At 36.4% G+C, this 19,245-nt stretch overlaps 1 protein-coding gene across 1 annotated transcript in view; it reads left to right on the forward strand.

Annotated features, from left to right (window-relative positions):
• The window catches only part of LOC107758006 (sulfhydryl oxidase 1-like), a 29,927-nt gene that overhangs the window by 2,013 nt on the left and 8,669 nt on the right, over nucleotides 1-19,245 (forward strand). Inside the window, exons 3-11 of the mRNA XM_016575634.1 lie at nucleotides 1,341-1,389; nucleotides 3,051-3,153; nucleotides 3,716-3,806; nucleotides 3,994-4,139; nucleotides 6,769-6,903; nucleotides 7,994-8,123; nucleotides 12,927-13,049; nucleotides 14,196-14,334; nucleotides 16,251-16,427. Of these exons, the coding sequence (XP_016431120.1) occupies nucleotides 1,341-1,389; nucleotides 3,051-3,153; nucleotides 3,716-3,806; nucleotides 3,994-4,139; nucleotides 6,769-6,903; nucleotides 7,994-8,123; nucleotides 12,927-13,049; nucleotides 14,196-14,334; nucleotides 16,251-16,427 (1,093 nt within the window). The remainder of the gene's footprint in view (nucleotides 1-1,340; nucleotides 1,390-3,050; nucleotides 3,154-3,715; nucleotides 3,807-3,993; nucleotides 4,140-6,768; nucleotides 6,904-7,993; nucleotides 8,124-12,926; nucleotides 13,050-14,195; nucleotides 14,335-16,250; nucleotides 16,428-19,245) is intronic.

Below are 19,245 nucleotides of genomic sequence, written 5' to 3' on the forward strand. Positions count from 1 at the left end.
TATATATATATACTATTGTTCAAAAGTTTGGGGTTCTTAATTAATGTTTTTGTTCACCAAGGATGCATTCAATTGATCAGTGGCAGTAAATACATTTATTTATACAAAAGATTTGTATTTGAAATAAATGCTTTCTATTACTTAAAGAGTCCTGTAAAATAATAGTGTTTTCCACAAAAATACTAAGCAGCACAACTGTTTTTTTTAACGTTGATAATAATAATAAGAAATGTTTCTTGAACACCAAATCAGCATATTATAATGATTTCTGAAGGATCATGTGACTCTGAAGATTGGGGTAATGGCTGAATGTTGGCTGAAAGTTGTAAATTCAACTTTGCCATCACTGGAATACATTACATTTTAAAATATATTAAAATAGAAAACCGTTATTTTAAATTGTAATAATATTTCACAATATAAATTTTTTACCATATTTTTAATCAAATAAATGCAGCCTTGGTGAACATGTGAATCTTCTTTCAAAAACATTAACAAATCTTACCAAGATCAAACATTCAATACAAAGTTAATACAGATGAAATATCTTCTGAGCTCTAAAAATGCAAGTAACATCTGAGCAATACAATTTTCTCTTCTGGATAACCTTATGTGTGGGATCAGCAGTATAAACATACACAATATAAACACTGTTAACTTTGTAAATGTAAAAAAATGGAAATAAAGAGAATAAATCACCTTTAAAAAATTTATTGGGTCTTGTTCATGAAATATGAGGAGAAAATTGTGTACATTGTTCATAAAACCATTCTTATGTAAATTGTTGCTGCAGTGACAATTGATTTACCTGGAAATTCATTCTGCTTGTGTTCATGACTGAGGCCCTCTGCAGAGCGCAATAGTTTGACTTGTGAGGTTTTTCCACACAGATGAATCCATTTTATTCGTGAATAACTGTTCTTTGTTCAGTCATGCACTATGGGTACAGGCTATGCTGAAGCCAGAGGTACGAACTGATGGAACTGAATCTGTCAGTGTCAGTTCTTTGTCCATTCTCCTCATAAACATTTAACTCACTGTTGCCAATCCTTGAATTATTGTATCATTTTCCTTCAGGGAAACTCATCACCAGATGTTCCTTTACTATTTGGGTGTTTTTGTATATGGATTTTGTTAGTCTAGTTTTGTGTTCTTGTCTTGTAAAATAAAGTGGACATTCTTATGAAGGGACAGAGTGAAAATCTTCCACAGCTTTGATGAATTTTAAGGGGGTAAAAGTAAGAGCTGTTGACTAAAGCTGTCAATGAGGCTCTGCAGGCATGCAGCTGATGTGAAGGGCTCAAGTAGCACTGTTACTGATCTCCCTCTGTCTTTCTCAGTTCTTCCCTGCTTATTCAAGCAGTGAGTCCAGGGGCCTGGAGCTCAGAGGTAAAAATGTGTCTCTCTTTATTTCCAGTGTGTCCTTAAAGGAATAGTTCGCCCAAAATGAAACAATTTCGCTCATTGTTTATTCATGCTCATGTTGTTCCAAACCCGTTTGACTTTCTTCCTTCTGTAGAACACGAAAGGAGAAATTTCGAAGAATTGTTGATGATGCTGTTAAAGGGATAGTTCACCCAAAAATGAAAATTTGATGTTTATCTGCTTACCCCCAGGGCATCCAAGATGTAGGTGACTTTGTGGTGGCAGTAATGCACTTAAAAGTCTGCGATCCGCCGTAAAGCAAGAAGAAGAAGAAGACGCCTCGCACCTGCTGTTGAGAACGTGCTCAGGAGGACGCGCCGCCGCTCAGGACAGTTCGAACAGTTCGGACATTGCATGAATCAGAGGTAAAAAAAACCGATATAAATACTGTTCAGTTTCTTGCACAGACCGATCATTTCGTGTCTTTACACATCAATGTATCGTCACGAGCCGCAGGGTTTAATTTGGTTTTGTTTGTGTATGTTTTTTTTTACTCCCAAAGCCGTGATTCCCATTCACCTCCATTATAAGACTGACAGACTGCAATGGTTTGTGTTCTACTGAAGAAACAAAGACACCTACATCTTGGATGCCCTGGGGGTAAGCAGATAAACATCAAATTTTCATTTTTGGGTGAACTATCCCTTTAAAATTTTCTGTAATTTACAGAATTTAAAAACATATATTCTATATATTTTATATATATAAATTCCAACATTTTGATTGTTAAAGAATCTGCATCTATTCTGCTTCATTTAAGAAATTTGAAACATTCCCACAATTGAAGATAGTAATGGGGATTAGAAGTGAAGAAAGTAAAGGGGAGAAAATAAAGTTTTAAACCATTCCAGTCAAAATAGACTGGGAGACATATGTTTATGGGAGAGAAATGAGAGATTCCACATGTAGTCAAGCCAAATAACTCACGGGATATTGTTCATTAAATTGGTTGATTGCAAGACTGGAGCAACTGTTGTCTTTCACACTGCGATTGCAAAAGAAAAAAAGAAAAGCCAAGAGAAAAAGCCACACAAAATTATTGTGATGTGTTACATTAAAAATACTAACAGTTCAGATTTTACTGACTAATTAAAAGAGAGCATGACAGAACAAAACAGCCTGTCAAAGTGATGGTATTAATTATTTGTAGCACAGCCTCAAAAGAGTATCATAAATATAATCCATAGAACTCATGCACTATATTCCAATTGTTCACAAGTTGTATGATAGGTTTGTGTGCGACACGTCGTTTAACATTAAGGACCAGATTTACTAACAGCTTGCGCCAGCACAAACCCTCTTTTGCTGTCAGGATTTAATAAAGACTAGTGGAAAAAATAGTGAAAAGGCATGGACGCAGTAATTTTTGTGACTGAGTTTATTGCATATGCATTTGGAAGAGTTTTCACTCCCATCAGCAATTTTATGGGATTGCAATCTCGCGCTAATTTGCCGTTTAGTAAATCTGGCCCTAAAGAACTTCCCCTCTGCTGTAAGTTGTCATTTTCGGGTAAACTATTCCATTTCTTCCAATTCTTAGTCACTTAATCAAGATCTTTGATGTTTACTTATGATGTACTTTACCTTTGTCTATATACGAGCATGTTTTTTAAATGTTCATATAGGATTTCCGAGGGATGTGAGAGGCCTTCGGCACTACATTATCGATAAGTTGGAGATGCACAACGAGGCTTGGCCGCCTGCTTGTCCACCTTTAGAGACTGCTAGGTTAGAACACAATGTCCTAGTCACTTTTCAACTTCTATTTAAAAGCATATCTTCATTTTAATTTGCACTTGAAATCTTAAAGGTTCGGATGTCATCTATTATCATCTGTTTGCTGATTTAACGGTTCTGTAATGTAAATAATGCTTGCATGTAATGGTCAGCGAGCATGTTGGTTTTGTTTGCTTTTAGTCGATGCTGCAGTGCAAAAGTTCGCTCAAATAGGGAAGGAAAATGACAAACCATAAACTTGATTTGTATCTTATTTCTATATTTTGGTGTCATCTGTCAAATCATTGCAGGAAATGCTAAGAAAAGCTTTTTGTCCTCTGAGAGCCAGAAAATAAAGAAAGCAAAGAAATAGTTTAGGCGGGAGTGTTTTTATTAATTTCAGAAAAAAAATGGCATCATAGTTAAAGTAGGTTTTAGTTCAAGGCTCAAGACTCTTTTAGTAAACTCCCTAGGAAATGAGAAAACTATACAGTCAGACCATGTACATTTTTTTTGATGGTTTGCATTACATTATCTTTACTTATTTGAATCTAATCTTTTTTTCTCTCCACAGTGAGGCAGAGATAGACAGCTTCTTTCAGACCAACAATGTGAAGCTCCTCGCTCTTGTGTTTGAGAGTAAAGACTCCTACGTGGGGAGAGAGGTGAGATCAGTTTACACAAGGATGATTTAAAGGAATAATTCACACAAAAATGAAAATGTTGTAATTTATTCACATTTTTCCAAGCCTGAATTCCTTTCATGGAACACAAAACAAAAGATTCTGATGAGTTTAATCGTAACTTTACATTTTAGATATACATTCTGTCACCTTTTTTTTTTTTTTTTAGGTGACATTGGATTTGTTGCCGTATGAAAACATAGCTGTGCGCAGAGTTTTAGACACAGAGACGAGTTTGGTGTCCAGGTTTGGTGTGACCGATTTTCCTTCATGTTACCTGTACAACTCATCCAGACATATCTCTAGACTCAAAGTGTAAGTGCTCCATTTCCTTCATACGACCCTACAGCAGCTATAAAGAATGTTTTCATAAGACAGACAAGAGAAGTATTTGGGATGTTTGAAAACTAATGCTAAGCTTAAGCTAATGCTTATCACTTTTAATAAAGCTCATACTTAAAATGATCATATTAAAGAATTAAACTTAAGGGTGCTATTATTTTTTGACGAGACTTAAGATTTTGACCTGGTGATTGATAAAACAGCTGAAAAAATCTCATAGAATTGTATTGGAGGGACCAAAATTACACGGGTCACCTTTAATCTCTCTTTCACAGTGCATTAGCATGAGCTAGAGCCGAGGCATTTTACTCTTACAGTCTTATAATTAAGCATTTAGCATTTGCTTGATCTCGTCTTCTCAGTTTTATGATCATTAGCCATTGCAGGAAGAATCACGCAACATCTGGCCATGTTAATGAGACAACAGCATTTTAATGCATGCAATTATTCAAGATCACAGAGCTTTCATAATCATTTCTAACCAGGAGCATAAATCAGAGGTCTGCTTGCTTTGTTATGCTTATTTGCGAAAAATAACTTGGCATGGGTGTGGGGCCCTTTAGATGACAAATGCAAAAGAGAAATGATTTATGGTTGGTTTATATTGTTTCCGTCCTCCTTGATGGTGTGCAGAGGGTGTGTATGTGTGTGTTGAGGGTGGTTTTAATTTTCGACGCCGAAACAATGTTGCTGCTTTTCTGTGTTTCACCTGCCAAGCAGTCCCTGCTCTGCAGAGCAACAGATGGCGTCCCGTCAGGTCTGAATGCGTGATTGATCTTGTGTAGCATGCACAAAAACATAAACACACACACTATCTCCACCATCTCAGGTCCTCGTGGTCTCAGAAGCGTGCCGTCAGACCCTGGGGACCTCAAGCTGAGGGTCTGATTGAAGCTTGGGTAGATGAGGGAGTGTGTGTCCCCCTGTGCTGGAGACACAGGAATGCACAGTGGTGTTTATTGTTTGATTTGCCAGGGTTAGTGAAGAGGGTAATGATCAGTAATGACATCTCATCAGCACACCACACCCACCATCTGTTCATCTGAGGAAGAAAGGTAAATGGATGATAGTGGAAAACAGGAGAAGAGAGACATTGGAGTCAGCTCACTTTTTTTAAGCAGCCATAAGCACAATGCATTCCTAGACACGCATTTAATATTTTTGGAATAAAGTAACGTTTTATTACTATTAATTTCTAGATTTGTTAAAAAAGGTTTGAATTACAGTGTCAAGAATTCAAGGAAGTCAGGTGACAGTTTTTTTTCAAGTTGGTGTCTCAAAAACGCATCTTAGTGAAATAGTGGTTGACAAATATACGTATTTTAATGTCCAGTACTGATATCTAGAGACTGTATTGGCACAATGGCAGATATAAAGCCAATTGATAAAATAAGGTCAGTAAGATATATATATATATATATATATTTTTTTTTTTGGAAAGAAAGTAATACTTTTATTCAGCAAGAATGCATTAAATTGATCAAAAGTGACAGTAAAGACTTTTGTTACAAAGGATTTGAAAATATTTTATTTGATGAAATAAATGCTGTTCTTCAGAGATTTCTATTAATAAAAGAATCCTGAAAAAAAATTATCCACAAAAATTAAGCAGTTTTTAAAAATGTAATAAAATAAATGAAGCCTTAGTGGGCATAAGAAACTTTTCAAAAACATGTGAAAAATTGAACGTTATATGTATGAAATAAACATTTACACTGTAAGCGCAACATTGTCTTTTCTGTACCACTCCATTGACTTGTTTATTGTTTTTCAATCTTGTTTTTTTATATATTTACTTAAAATTCATGTAATATGAAATCTAAAATTTATTATGAATGTTACCAGGGCTTTTTTATTCATCCATAAGGCTGTCAGCATATTTTTGAATTGACACTAGGCAACGTAACACTTCTGTTAATCAGCCAAGCAAGGGTACCCTTTTTAGCCCTCCGCATTATGAGAATTTCTGTCCAATTCAAAATACGAACTAAACAACAAATCTCAAAATGTTCAAATATCAGCTGATGAATCTGCCTGGACAATATATTTATCTCTCCGGTCACAAATGAAATGTTTTCTCTCACTTTCAGTCTATAACTCTACTTCCAGCCCTAACTCTAAAGCTGCGTCCAAATTCACATACCGTCAAAGTATGTAATGCATTTGCTAAAGAACTATTTCTTGACCCATTATGTTCTGTTAGTATGCATGTAGTTTGAATCCAACCCGGACATACTATATCTGCCATGACAGATGCGCTAGTTCATATTTCATCTACTGTTTTATGAATACTGTGTATTCTGACATACAGCTCATTTGACATACTGCTTTTGCATACTATATAGTAGGGAAGTAGATATATATTTAACCTAACTCTGACTCTAATCCAGACCCGAACCTTAACCCTGACTCTTCTTTTAATTCCTTTCCCAAACTGAACTGATTCAATAAGCAGTAGCTCTATAAACATGGACTCTGAGCTATTCTGGAGTCTGGTAGACATGACACCTACTCCACATTCTTTTTGTCACATGTTGTCACATACTTGAGATTATGTTTAGTGGTTGTGCGGCCCTCACTTCTCTTTCTCCTCCTCCATCAGACTCAATGAAGCTCGTACCTTTTACTCATACGCCCTCCAGAGGTTGCCAGGGGTAGAGCGGACTGGCAAACCCCAGATTCCCATCACTGATCTTATCAAGAACTCAACTCTACAGGAATGGAGGTCGTTTAACAAGTTAGTGCACACAAACTGACATGATCAGTCATTTTCTTTTCACATTTAGATTTATTTTACATATTAATGCATCATTTCAATTCAGTGCATTCCTGTAGCTCAAACAGTAAAGCATGGCGCTATAGCAACGCCTTACCATACCTTGAATGTAATGTAAGTCGCTTTAGATATAAGCATCTGCCAAATGCGTATGTAAATGCAATTAATATAACAATTTTTTACCTAAGATAAATGCACTGAAATGTTAGAGGATTCCAATTTTGCAAACATTTTCATTAGGTCTTCTTACACAAATCAGTAGTAGTTTATGAATATTCAAATATAGTCATATTTAAACATTTATCAATCAAAGTTTTATTTGTTAAGTGTTATAGAATCTAAAAATGTTTTGTACAATTATGATCTATTATTGTTGGAGTCTTACCAAAATTGTTTACTGAATCATGTGGACTCTTTCAAGGTTTCCTGATTTAAATGGTGCACACTTATAATCCTACATATAATCTACCTACGGACTCTCCCACTCCCCCCTCCCAAATACACACACACATTGTCACTTTAATCAGTCTAAATAAGCTCTTTTTGCACTACAAATCATTATATCTGCACTGTTGTTTACTTCACTGGTTTGCACTCTATCTGCCATGCCGTGTGCTGCTTTATATATATTTTTTTATATTTTTTTTTTACATTTTACCTTATTTGTATATTTGTATAGTTGTATTTTATATTTAATCTGTATATCTGTATTTATGTTCTACTGTTAGTGTTATCTGTATGCACCAACCCAGACAGCAACATAGTGTTGGCCCAGATCCGGCCCACATCTGGCCCATGTGAAATTTTATATATATTTTTTTATATTTTTTTTTTACATTTTACCTTATTTGTATATTTGTATAGTTGTATTTTATATTTAATCTGTATATCTGTATTTATGTTCTACTGTTAGTGTTATCTGTATGCACCAAGGGTCTGAGAGTAACGCAGTTTCAATTCTCTGTGTGTATGTGCTGTACATGTGGAAGAATTGACAATAAAGCAGACTTGACTTGACTTGATATATTTTTGTGTGTGTGTGTTCATATAGGACGCGTGTGTATATGTCTGATTTGGAATCAGCGCTGCATTACTCTCTGCGTGTAGAGCTGTCTGGACACATCAGCATCAGTGGAAACGATCTGACTGCACTCAAAAAGTACATAAATGTACTGGCTAAGGTGAGTCACCTCAATACACACACATAAAATATCTACTTGAATTCTTTTGTATCATGGCATCTGTATCAGCCTTGTCAGTTCACAGAACAAACCACTAGAGGGAGATACACTGAACATTTCAATCCAAGATCTGTTTTTTCAAGCCTTAAATTAGAGATGTTCAGTGTTGAAAGATATTAGAGATCAGTCAGGTTTTAGAAAGTACAAAATATGGTCATGGTAAAAATATATCAGGACTTATGACAAACATGCTACAGCAGTTGCTGAAATAGTCACACACCAGCATTTTACAAAACTGCTAATGTTGTTTAATTTCTGACATTTAAGGATTCATCCAAGATTATCCTGTTGACTGCTGTGATGTTCTGGTCCATCACATTCTTTTTCATATTCTTTTCAAACCACTGATCAAAGGGCTGAAGAAGAATTTCAAAGGATTTGTTCAACGCAAATGTTTTTACTACGTTTCTTTCTTTTTTTTTTTCAAATGAAATGAAAATGATTCTGGCTGGGATTTCTTATCTTAAAAAACATACAATGCATATGAAAAGTTCAGAATTATTTGAATTATTTAACTTCATAATATTTCCTTGTTTCTAATGTTTTTGATTTATGAGGGTCAATTATGACCTGAACATGTTTTGACAATATTTAGAGATTCAGTCAATTCTCTGTTCTCTGTATATTCTCTACTGATCCATTCTCTACTGGATCAGACGCGTGCCACAGATCTGTTTGATGAGGTCTGAGACAATGACCTTTCGCTGGCTTTGTGTCCGTCCAGCGTAGCACTGCCAATCTCACTGATTATTTAGGGCTCTCTGGGGAAGGTCTACGCTGATGCCTGGAGGAGTGGCAGGGGCCTGGGCAAGCCTCCCATTAACTGTGGTTACTTTTGTCAATATTCCCGGCTCCCTCTGGTATTCCAGCCTTAGCTGGGCCTCTTCAGAGTGTCCTTGCTGTTTTTGGCTTGCTCTTTTGAGCTGCCTTGTTAAACAGACACGCCGGCTGCATTAATTGACACTCTGTGAAGAGGAAGTGTTTAACCCCACTAAAGCAAAGCATGGAGAGATTAATGGTGGCACGGAGGAACAAGCACACACACACACACACACTCAAGTGTTCTGAGCTGAAGATCTGTACAGTGGCTTGAATGCTAAACACAGTTAGTTTGCTTATAGGTTTGGTACTTTAGATTAAGATGCTTAGAATGCAGGCATACTGATCTAATAGGATAATCCTGTGAATGTCACAACCTGCCCTTTCATCCTGAACCTTCTCCTGCACCAGGTGACCCAGGACTCTTCTGTTGCCCATATGGCAAAAAATGTATGTAAGTACACTACCGTTCAAAAGTTTGGGGTCAGTAAGATTTTTTTTTTTTTTTAATCTCTTATGCTCACCAAGGCTGCATTAATTTTCATCAAAAGTACAGTAAAAAAAAAACAATAATATTGTTAAATATTACAATTGAAAATAACTGTTCTATTTATTCTAATATAAATATATCTATAACATTTTTATTCATATATATATATATATATATATGAATAAAAAATGTTATGTTGAAATGTAAATATATTTAAGCTCAGTCAGATACCTTCATTATTTCTTTCATTTATATAAATATACAGTATACATGTTCGCATATATGCTGGTGTGTGTGTGTGTGTGTGTGTGTGTGTGTGTGTTTTAACCTAAAATCTCAAGTTATGATTTAAAATGAACAAATTAATTAATTTTCTAACAGTACATTTTTGTATGTATGCTAACCTGTACTAAGTAGAAAATATTTACTGCAAGACTAGTGGAGTTTGATGCTAAGTGTTTTCCTCGGTCACGCTGTTGCTCAACATATCTGGGTTTGCAGCAATCCGGATTTGTATGAATCAGAACTTGTATTTCAGGATTAAAAGAGTGGATCTTGGAGACATGAGAGCATTACAAAGAGGTTTTAGGATTACCCATCTTTATCCTGCTTTCTTGAAAGAGGCTTCCCGCCACGCAAGAGGGAGAGAATAAAACAAGGAATTAGAAGGCAATTTGAGGTCCAGATTCAGCCATGACTCCATCTTTTATCTGAGGCCATGGTGTCCTAAATGACTGACTCTGCATTTCCTGTTTTCATTCTAACAACTTTCAGAGACCCCGATCTTGGTGGACAACTAGCACCTGCTGTTGGGTTGTTCTGTGATAACAGGGAAACAGTTTAGATGGCTTTTACATGGCCCACTTGTATATGTGTCCCAGAGGGTGAGATTAAACGGGAGTCTTCTTCAGGGCTGGGCTGACAGATGCCTTCTCTTTTGAACCTCTGCAGAGAGAGAGAGACTGGTTTTCTCAAATGCTGATACTAATCGGATTGGAGATGACATATTGCTAGGGTGAAGTGGATTGTCATGGTCCGAAGGGGAGGAAGAAGGGAGAGCGTGGGGTGGGGGGGCTGAAACGGTAAGGACAGTGATTGGAAAGGGCTGTTTGTGGTTAGTGATCTATATCCTTGCTTTGGTAGATGGAATATGCAGAGGCTATATACTCTTATGCAGCATGATCGACAGTGTACTGTTGGAAAAACTGTCTGAATAACAGAGTGTCTCAGGAACCATTGCCTTCTCTTGAAAAGATAAACACTAGAGCGGCCACTAAAAGTAATTAGACACTTAAGCCACTCTTAAAAATGTCTGAATTTCGTTGCATTAGACTGCAAAGTATCTTGGCATCTGCAAACAAACGACTTTTCGGAGCCATTTTTGCTGTTAACTTTAACAAACTGGTTCAATTTTTAGTAGATGCGTGAAGTCAGTTCCCCTCAAGTTCTCATAGGTGTAGTACATCACATTTAACTATGGGCATGTAACTTTTGACAACCAAATACAGTAACAAAACAACTGCTGAACAGTAGGTCTGTGTTATCAGTAACACTGTACAATAAGGCTCAATTCTTTAACATTATTTAATGCATTAGGTTTTATTAACAAAGTAACACTGTATTGACGATATCGATTTAAAACCGACTTTGCTTGAAAAGTAAAAATTGTGTTTGTGATGTATTTCTCTGAAATAAATGCTACTTTTGATATATAATGCAATGGCTTTCATACATACAATGGTATGCTACTGTTCAAAAGTTTGGGGTTGGAAAGTTTTTTTTTTTATGCTCACTAAAGCTGCATTTATTTTATTAAAAAAACAAAGTAAAAATGGTAATATTGTAAAATATTATTGAAATTGATTTTTAAATGTGATGTCAAAGCTGAATTTTCAACAGCCTTTACTCCAGCCTTCAGTGTCACATGATCCTTCAGAAATCATTCTAATATGCTGATTTGCTGCTGAAGAAACATTTCTTATTATTGTCAGTGTTAAAAACAGCTATGCTGCTTAATATTTTTGTGGAAACTGTGACACTTTTTTCAGGATTCTTTGACGAATAGAAAGTTCCAAAGAACAGCATTTATTTGAAATAGAAATATTTTGTGACATTGTAAATGTATTTACTATCACTTTTAATCAGTTAATCAAATTAATGCATCCTTTAAAAAACAAAAAAATCTTACTGACCCCCAAACCCTTAAACGGTAGTATAAGTGTTGCCCAAGTGTCTAAATACTTTGGGGGCGGTGTATATCAAAGTGTGTGAGCCAGTTCACAGCATTCTTTTCCTTTCTCAGCTTATACTTTTAGTTCTCCTTTAAAGTATTAACCAGCTCAAATATTGAGTCTATTATGATTTTTCGGTTTACTTTTTCTTTGCAACTCTTAAAGAGACCTCACAGTATAACAGAATGATTCCACAGCCTTTCATTCACTCGCTGCCAGAACCCCGGAGAGTTATTCACATCGCCCTTATTGTTTTGATTTGTAGAGATTCAGAGTTTTCACCTAGTTTTGAACAATGCCTTTTGTTTGAGCAATCCCAGATTACCCTCTTCAACACCCAGCTCTGTTAATGAGCTTTTCACACTAGTTAGAGGCCAGACCAAAACATAGATCTATTCAATGACACACACACACACACACACACACACACACACGACTTTGTAGAAAACGAAGCGTTTGAGAGAGGCGGGGCATAGAGGACCTACAATAATGTACAGTATTTGAAAAAGAATGTGTTTTTTGAACATTAAAGCATGTCAACATATTCTGTTACACCAAATACACAAAATAATGATCTTTAAAAAAGCATCATATGACCCCTTTAATGTGTTGTGAATAATAATAATAATGGTGATGATGATTGTTATTTTTATTATTATCATTATTATTATAGAATAAATAATACAATATATTAAGCTGTTTTTAAACCATAGAAACAAAGAACACAATGTATTGTTACAAGAATAATAATCAAGAAATTTTTGACCAATCAATAATAATAATAATAATAATAATTATTATTATTATATTTTTAATGTTTAATGTGGAATGAATAATAATAATAATCACAATAATAGTAATTATTATTATTGGTATTATTATTATTAACATCATTTTATAATTGTTAATATGTCTTGAATCTGTGATATTTATCTTTAAATGGGCATTTTCTCACTGCTTTCCCTGACTGTAAATCTTCAGAGCATTGCAGTGTGCATTTTCACTGTCACTTAGCGTCTTCTAGTAGCACATTAGCAAATCTAGTGATCTTACCATTTGACAACAGCTACTGGTGCTGCAGAAATAGCTGTCACATTTATTAGGTTTAAAAGGACTTATGTAAATGATGATATGTTTTAGCCTAGCCTGGTCCCAAACACAAGTGTATGGCTGTGTATGTGATTATGTGCTTTGCTTGTGTAGTATTTCCCAGGTCGTCCATCTGTAAAGAGTGCACTGAAGACTGTGGACAGCTGGTTACAACAACAGAAGGGGACAGAGATCAAATACAGCGATTTTAGAGATGTCCTGGACAACACTGTGCAGGTTAGACAAGCTTACCTGAGCAGAACATCTCCAGAAAGAGCTTTTGTTTTATTTTTTTATTTTCATTTTACATCTATAAATGATATTAGTAATGATTAATTCGAATTTTGACAACCAGACATTTGATATAGCAAAGTACTGCATTTATTAAAAAAGGTACCTGAATTTGTCAATACCTTGACATAAGCATTTCTCCACACTTGGGTCATGAGGTCAGTGTATTGGGATGCTGTCACTCATGTAAATTTATTAAAACATCTGTTTGAACTATTTAAGCCACTGCAAGCACAATTTCAAGCCATGACATTCAACATCATATGCAGCTTGCATAAAAATGATTTCATATGGCTAAGCGTGGTGATGCACTATGGTTAAATGTTAAGATGTAGCCAAAAAAGAGATTTACTTAATGGGATAGTTCACCCTGATATGGATATTCTGTCATCATATACACAAAATATATATTTTTTTAGTTTTTGTTCATACAGTGAAAGTCAGTGGCGTCCAAAACACAATGGGCTGCACTGACTTTCATTTTTATGGACAAAAAATACGGAGACATTTTTTTAAATATCTTCTTTTGTGAGGAAAGTCAGTCAAAGGGAGTAAATGACAGAATTTTCATTTTTTGTTTAACAAGGATTTACGATGCTGTCATGATGCTGAAGCTCAGATGCCTACACACACACAAACATACACAGAAGCAGTTAGGGACATCATTAGCTTTTAGCCCCCCAGTTAATGAATCAATGAATCAATGAGGAAGTAGGAAGGCCTCCTATAAGGAAAAGGGCTGGTGTCATCAAGATCATCGCCTCTTATAGACACACCCACCAATCAACTGCTGAGTGACTCTGCACAGGAGACTGACCAGTGGGAGATCTTGATTAATTCCAAAACAGGCCAAAGAGTTTAATGCTGTTTGATATGGGCTTTTAATTATGCATGAAGTGAAATATGATTGAAAATTATCCCTGAAGAGATTTTATGTCTTCTAACAGTCATACCTGCTTTAATTGCAGTATCCACCTCACTTCATTTGAAGAGTGACTGAAAGGAAAATTGATTGTTTTCAATTGATTCTTGATGTTTAAGTGAAACACAAGTCAATTGAGACTGTATGTTTGTATGTGTGTGTGCTTTTAGACGAGTGATGCAGTGTTGCCTGAGGGTGTACAGTGGGTGGGCTGCCAGGGATCTCAATCCCATTACCGTGGATACCCCTGCGCCTTTTGGACCCTCTTCCATGTGCTCACAGTGCAGGCTAAAGAAATGGGCATCCCAGGTACTTTTAACATGCACAGCGCCTCAACTAGACCACAGTATTAGTTATTTAGTGACTGCACCTTCTTTTTAGAAATTGTAAGTAGTAGAGTAGCCTTCCAAATGTTATGCTTAAGGCCACATTGGCGATATGGAGCGTCTCTTGTGGGTTGTGAACCTACAACCTTCTGGTAATGAGCCCAGACTACATGAAATGGCATTCGCCACCCTTATTACTTCTGTAAAATGACATATTTCAGAGTGAAACAGAATATTAAATGAGAAAAAAAAGAGGCGAGACTTAATTTAATCTATTGGGAATTCATATTATTGTGAAAAGTGTCTGTTCTATACCAGAATTTGCAGTCAGTTGTGAAAGACTGTGAAGTCTACATGGCCAAAAAGGAAAGTTGTTTAGTACATTTTTCTGAAAGAATTTTCTTTGTAGTAATGTGCATTGATGTTTACAATAAGATAAGAAACAGTGTTCCTGTAGCTCAAACAGTAGAGCACACCAAGGTCATTGGTTTGATTCCCAAGAAACTGATTAAATGTATACCATGAATGCAATGTAAGTTGATTTGTATAAAAACGTCTGCCAAATGCATAAATGTAAATGTGAGTATTAAGAAAGAGAAAAAGATCAATTTTGACTTTTTAATGATTTCAGGCTTTTAAAAAGCAACATCATCTTTCAGAAATGCAATGTGCTGAGAAAAACTAATCAATTAAACATCTTTGTGTGTGTGTTTCTGCTATAGACCTTATGTAAATGAAACGCTGTAAGTGGTCTAATGAAGCTTGGGCTGAATTCTGTGGCCCATCTTGGCCTGTTGTTGACCTTAAGAGCTGCCATCAGCTGCCCTATGTCACAACCTTCAAGGCCCTTTTGAGATGGATGAGCCCTGTCTATTGTGTAAAGAAGGCCGACATGATTCTGTACTGGGCTGTGTGTGGCCGTCTGTGCATTCCTCTAGCATATTTATGGTGCTTTTTGTTGAAAAATCCATCTTCACCCCATACAAATATACATGGAGTGTCATGTTCCAGGAAACCAGTGTGTCACTGTTATTCTTGGGCCTTGTTTTGCTGCTGGAAAAGTAATTGTGTTTAGGTAGAAGAGAGGGATTTGTTTAGATTATTGGAATCTGAAGGGTTAATATAAGACCCAGTGAACACAGCTTCTCCACTCACACTTAATCCAGCAGCTTACAGTGGGCGGAAGAGAAGTGGAGGGGGCGTCTGCGTGTGGATGCATGTTTGTGTTTGTGCGAGCGGGTGGAGGGGGGTCATGTAACCTGCAGATGGAAGGCCAGGGACGGGGTGTCCATCTGTCCACTAGCAATGCTCTGAATTATGTCCACCAGCTAAACAGAAATAAAGAATTGTACTTACCACAACACCAAACTAACATAAAGAGCATTCAGAGTCAGAGCTGACCTGTCCATCTCTCCTCGTACCTGCAGTGACTTATACTCAGAATGTGTTGTGTTTGAGAGAATAGATTCACAAGAATTAATGTAGGTTAATCTGAGGTCCAGAGGTTAGTTAGTTAGTGGCCTATTGTGTGTCTGAAAATGGTTTGCTGCATTTTTGGATGGATTACGATTTGCTTGTGGAGATATACAGTTGAAGATCAAATATGATGTTATTATGTACTGTAGTATATTTTTCATGAAGCTTTTTCATTATTTATACTACAATAAGTGATTAAATTACTGTAATATCGTAAGTATATAATATTATAAAATAAAATGTAATACTAATACTAATGCATGATATTATAATATATTGATAATATAATATTTTTCATATGCTTCATACACCCAAAACTGGCAGTACTCCTTTTCTTGCAATGACTCTTTTATTCTTTTTTTTAACTTCCTCTTTTTGCCCATTTTCTCTTTTCTTTCTTCTCTTTCTGTCTCTTGATCTCAGATCCTCAGGAAGTGTTGCAGGCGATGAGAGGTTATGTCAGCAGTTTTTTCGGATGCAGGCCATGTGCAACTCACTTTGAGAGTATGGCCCAGGAGAGCATGGATCATGTGACCTCGCTGTCTGCCGCTGTCCTCTGGCTGTGGTCTCGCCACAACCGGGTCAACAACCGTCTGGCAGGTCGGTATTTTCAATGTAAACAAATGTAAAGTGTTAAACACATTATACAGTTATACAGTTGCTCCAAAGTATTTGGACAGTGTTTTTTTTATTTTTTATTTCCACTTAAGTTGGAAATACACACTTCAATTTACTGCGCTAAAAACGCTTTTCTGAGCAATTTTTCCAATTACTTTTAACCAGTTGGTGGCATCAGGGTGATTTTTAGTTGGTGTGTGAAGTCGGTTCCCCTCAAGCTCACACAGGTGTCCTAGCAGAGTAACCACAGTTGTCATTTATCACATTAACTACATGGACATGTTCACATGACCAGAAAGTGTCACAATATTTTTTGTCTACATTTTGAACAGTATATCTACCACCTCATAATTAAAAATCTAAAAATACTTTTTCTTGACAGGTTTGTTTGTGCTATATTTCTGTACAATGAATGCCACTTGGTATGGCTTTTAAGTGTGGCCAAATACTTTTTGGGTGCCATAATAAACCAAGGATATTATTCAGTCCTGTCACTGCTGTCCATAGTATAGAGCAGGAGAAAAGAGAGTACACCAGGAGTTTTTTTTTTCCTCTCCAGAGCACCAGTGCAGCTTCTTCCCTTTAAATCCCTTTAATTCGCCGATCCTCTGGGCAGACACCAGCTGTCCTGTTCCCTTCTATCTGTCTATCTCTGTATTTCTCTCTCCCTACACTGACATCCATCCCTTTTTCTATTTCTCACACCTTCTGTTGCATTTTATTTTGTTTTATTTTGATGTTATGCTCATTTATTGTTCTGGTAGGAACATTGTGTTTTTTAATCTTACAACTTTTGGTTCGAATTCCTTAATAAAAGTGAACAGAGTTGACATTTCATAAATAAAATCTTAGTTCTTTCTGACAACCTGTCAGCTCGCATGGCTGTTGTCCATAAGGTGCTATAAAGGGAGTTAGTTGCCTCTCTTCACACTTGCTTAATTCATTTGTTTGTCATCTTTTGATGTCGCCTGCCTCTTTAGCGTCTGTCCCTTTTTACCAGCCATGAAGTCATTAATAATTGGACAAAAGTGTCCCCCATGTGTGTCCCCCTATGGCTCTTCTGTGTCCCCTGGTCCCCCCTCACTTCTGCTGATTAGGTCTCACTGTCTCTCATGTCCCGGGAGAGTCATTCCAGCCGCTTGACAATTGATACTACAACAGTGTGTCCTGCCTGGGGCACGCGGCCCTCTATTCCCCAGACGGCCGGGACAGCAGGTGGCACACGCCACACCGCCAGCATCAAGCCTTCCTCTGCTTTGTAATCTCTGGCCCAAGTAGCTAACACAAAGTGTGTGTGAGGTGGGTGGCACTGTCCCCTCCTCCTCCTTTGCCTTCTACCCTCCGACACCCTTTATTCCTCTCGGTTCCCAAGAGGAACCCTCCTCCTTCTGATCGTGAGCCTCTTTAGTAGTTCCCACCCACCTCGCACACACACATACACTCACACACACAGCTAACCAGGCATGAATAGTGGCCTATTAGTATCACTGCTGCACAATTAATTTAACTGGCATAAAGGCCCAGGCAACAAACTTCAGCCCAGCGCTGCTGCCACTTGTCGAGGGAGGAGACGTCTACAGAAGACAAATAAGTTTACATTTGTGAAGCTGATTGGGGAGCTTCTTTATTTGCACTCTCACTTCTGTCTTAGCTTATTGTATACTGCCTACAATTTTTTTAAAAATAGTACGAGAAATAGTATGCAGCATGTGACCTTGCAACATTGCTTGTTTAATTCAGCAAATGCTGTCAATTTGTTTTCTCAGAAACAAATGTTTTTGTTTTTTTTATATTTCTTTAACCTAAACTCATTATTTGATCCATCTGCCAAAATTAAGGAAGACATTATAAAGGAACACACTAGGGATGTAACGATAAATGTTTGACGATAAATCATGATAAAATTCCGCACGGTTAGTATTACCGTTTCATATTTTAATTATCATTAAAACCGTGTTAGATTACCGCGATTTGAACAACTCACGATAAAGAAATACTGTCCAGCATAAAGCACAGTTTTAAGTAACAGTCTCACGTGCGCACAGCACGCAGAGTAGTTTCGTTTTGAGTGAAAACAGGGCGGAAAAGCTGGGAGGTTTTAAAAGAGTGCTAAGGGAATTATACAAATGAATATATGAATGAATTAATTATATGAATGTACCTCTGAAGGTTCTGACTGTCTTCAGAAACGATTCGATGGCATTTGTTTTCATCTTCGCTCCATGTAATACCTAAAGGAAGTGTTCTTAATCGCAATACTGCATTGTCCACAGAGTTTACGGGAAACAGCTCTAATTCAGCTTTTCCATAAGCGCCACCTGCTGTCAAGCGAGTGGATTTACAGAGACTTACATTTACATTCAGCTTGCTTGCAGTTTTTGTCTGGCCGCATTTGCATGCCCTACTGTAGCCTAAATTTTGACCAGTTGATGAAAAACAAGCTTATGTGGATTCTACACATTTAAACAATTCAGATAAGTTAATAATCTAGATAAATAATCTAGAATTATTTATGGAGCAGATAAAATACAAATAATCATTTATTAATCAATTATCATTTCGACTTATATCTTTTCTTTATTTAAAGGCTGAAATGTGAGCTTTACCATTTTATGAAACTTTATTTGAACATTTCTTACATGTTATTAGATAAACTGTTGTCGTTTAAAATCCGGACATCATTGGTAATGTTGTTGTTTTAGTGTTTATGCAAACAAAAAGTAATTTTATTTGTTGTTTGTTGATTTTTAAATATAAAACTTGGTGAAGTGATTTATGTGTCGGTACTTTTTTAACATCT

Source organism: Sinocyclocheilus rhinocerous, unplaced genomic scaffold, assembly GCF_001515625.1.
Source record: "Sinocyclocheilus rhinocerous isolate Xijiao unplaced genomic scaffold, SAMN03320098_v1.1 scaffold1314, whole genome shotgun sequence".
In the NCBI taxonomy this organism is placed as follows: Eukaryota; Metazoa; Chordata; class Actinopteri; order Cypriniformes; family Cyprinidae; genus Sinocyclocheilus; species Sinocyclocheilus rhinocerous.